The following is a 1,605-nucleotide window of genomic DNA, read 5'->3' as shown; positions in this document are numbered from 1 at the left end:
GACGTGGGCAGGTCGGTGGCTTTGCAGGCGCTGTGGGGTCGCAGCTTCGCCATCGCTGAGCTCCCTCCCAACCCAAACGGTGACTCTGTGCCCCCCTCGTCTCCGTCTGCAGGAGATGAAGGTGGCCCAACGCGTGGCCCAGAAATACTCCTCGGTTCCCGACATGTGGGCCAAGTGTTTGCTGGGCCACTGCTACGGGCTGTGGTTCATCTACCTGCCCACCCACGTCCGCGCCGCTCCATCCAAGGTGCGCGCGCTGCAGCTGGCCTACGAGGTGCTGCGCAAGATGGAGAGCCACAAAGTGGTGCTGCCTGACGAGGTGCGACGTGACGGGGGGTTGGGGGGGGGGGGGGGGGGGGGGGGGCGCTGGCCCCATAGCTGACCCCATAGCTGAGCCCATAGGCAAGGCTTATAACTGAGCCCATAGCTGAGCCCATATCTGACCCCACATCTGACCCCATAGCCAAGCCCATAGCTGAGCCCATAGCCAACCCTATAGCCGACCCCATAGCAGATGTCATAGCCAACCCTATAGCTGATCTGATAGCTGACCCCATAGCTGACCCTATAGCCTACCCTTTTAGCCAATCCCATAGCTGACCCCATAGCCGGCCCAATAGCCAACCCTATAGCTGTGCCCTTAGCTGACCCCATATCCGACCCCATAGCCGACCCCATAGCCGACCCCATATCCGACCCCATAGCCAACCCTTATAGCCGACCCTTATAGCCGACCCCATAGCTGACCCCATAGCCGATCCCATAGCCGACCCCATAGCTGACCCCATAGCCAACCCCATAGCTGACCATAGCTGACCCCATAACCAACCCCATAGCCAACCCCATAGCAGACGCCATAGCCAACCCTATAGCTGATCCCATAGCTGATCCCATAGCTGATCCCATAGCCAGCCCCATAGCCAGCCCCATAGCCGACCCCATAGCCGATCCTATAGCCAGCCCCATAGCTGACCCCATAGCTGAGCCCATAGCCGACCCCATAGCAGACGCCATAGCCAACCCTTTAGCTGATCTCATAGCTGAGTCCATAGCCGACCCTATAGTCGACCCCATAGTCGACCCCATAGCCGACCCCATATCTGACCCTATAGCCGACCCTTACAGCTGACCCTATAGCCGACCCTTACAGCTGACCCCATATCTGACCCTATAGCCGACCCCATAGCCGACCCCATATCTGACCCTATAGCCGACCCCATATCCGGCCCCACACGGCTGTGCCCCCAGGTGTGCTACAGGATCCTGATGCAGCTGTGCGGGCAGTACGGTGAGCCGGTGCTGTCGGTTCGGGTGCTGCTGGAGATGAAGCGCGCCGGCATCGTGCCCAACACCATCACCTATGGCTACTACAACAAGGTGAGCGGCGCCGGGGGGCCCCGGGGGGGGGGGGGGGGGGCCCCCGGGGGGGGGCGGCTCAGAGCCCGGCTGGATCTGCTGTGCCCCACGGCAGGCCGTGCTGGAGAGCAAATGGCCGGCGAGCACACAGGGAGGGAGGCTGCGATGGGCGAAGCTGCGCAACGTGGTGCTGGGGGCCGCGCAGTTCAGGCAGCCGCTGAAGCAGAGACAGCAGGGGGCAGGTGAGGG

The 1,605-nt window shown here is 62.4% G+C and overlaps 1 protein-coding gene across 1 annotated transcript; it reads left to right on the top strand.

Annotated features, from left to right (window-relative positions):
• Positions 1–37: 37 nt before the first annotated feature.
• On the top strand, positions 38–1,598 carry LOC122192156 (DENN domain-containing protein 4B-like; the record flags this gene model as incomplete). The annotated part of the gene is made up of 3 exons (XM_042892640.1): positions 38–319; positions 1,249–1,377; positions 1,472–1,598. Coding segments are annotated over exons 1-3 (460 nt in total), but the record flags the coding sequence as incomplete, so codon positions are not given.
• Positions 1,599–1,605: the final 7 nt, after the last annotated feature.

Source organism: Lagopus leucura, unplaced genomic scaffold (genome assembly GCF_019238085.1).
Source record: "Lagopus leucura isolate 7727_CA_CO unplaced genomic scaffold, USGS_WTPT01 28740-0_obj-0_obj, whole genome shotgun sequence".
Taxonomy (NCBI): Eukaryota; Metazoa; Chordata; class Aves; order Galliformes; family Phasianidae; genus Lagopus; species Lagopus leucura.
Note: the sequence above shows the minus strand (reverse complement) of the source record. Positions and strands in the feature narration are given on the sequence as shown.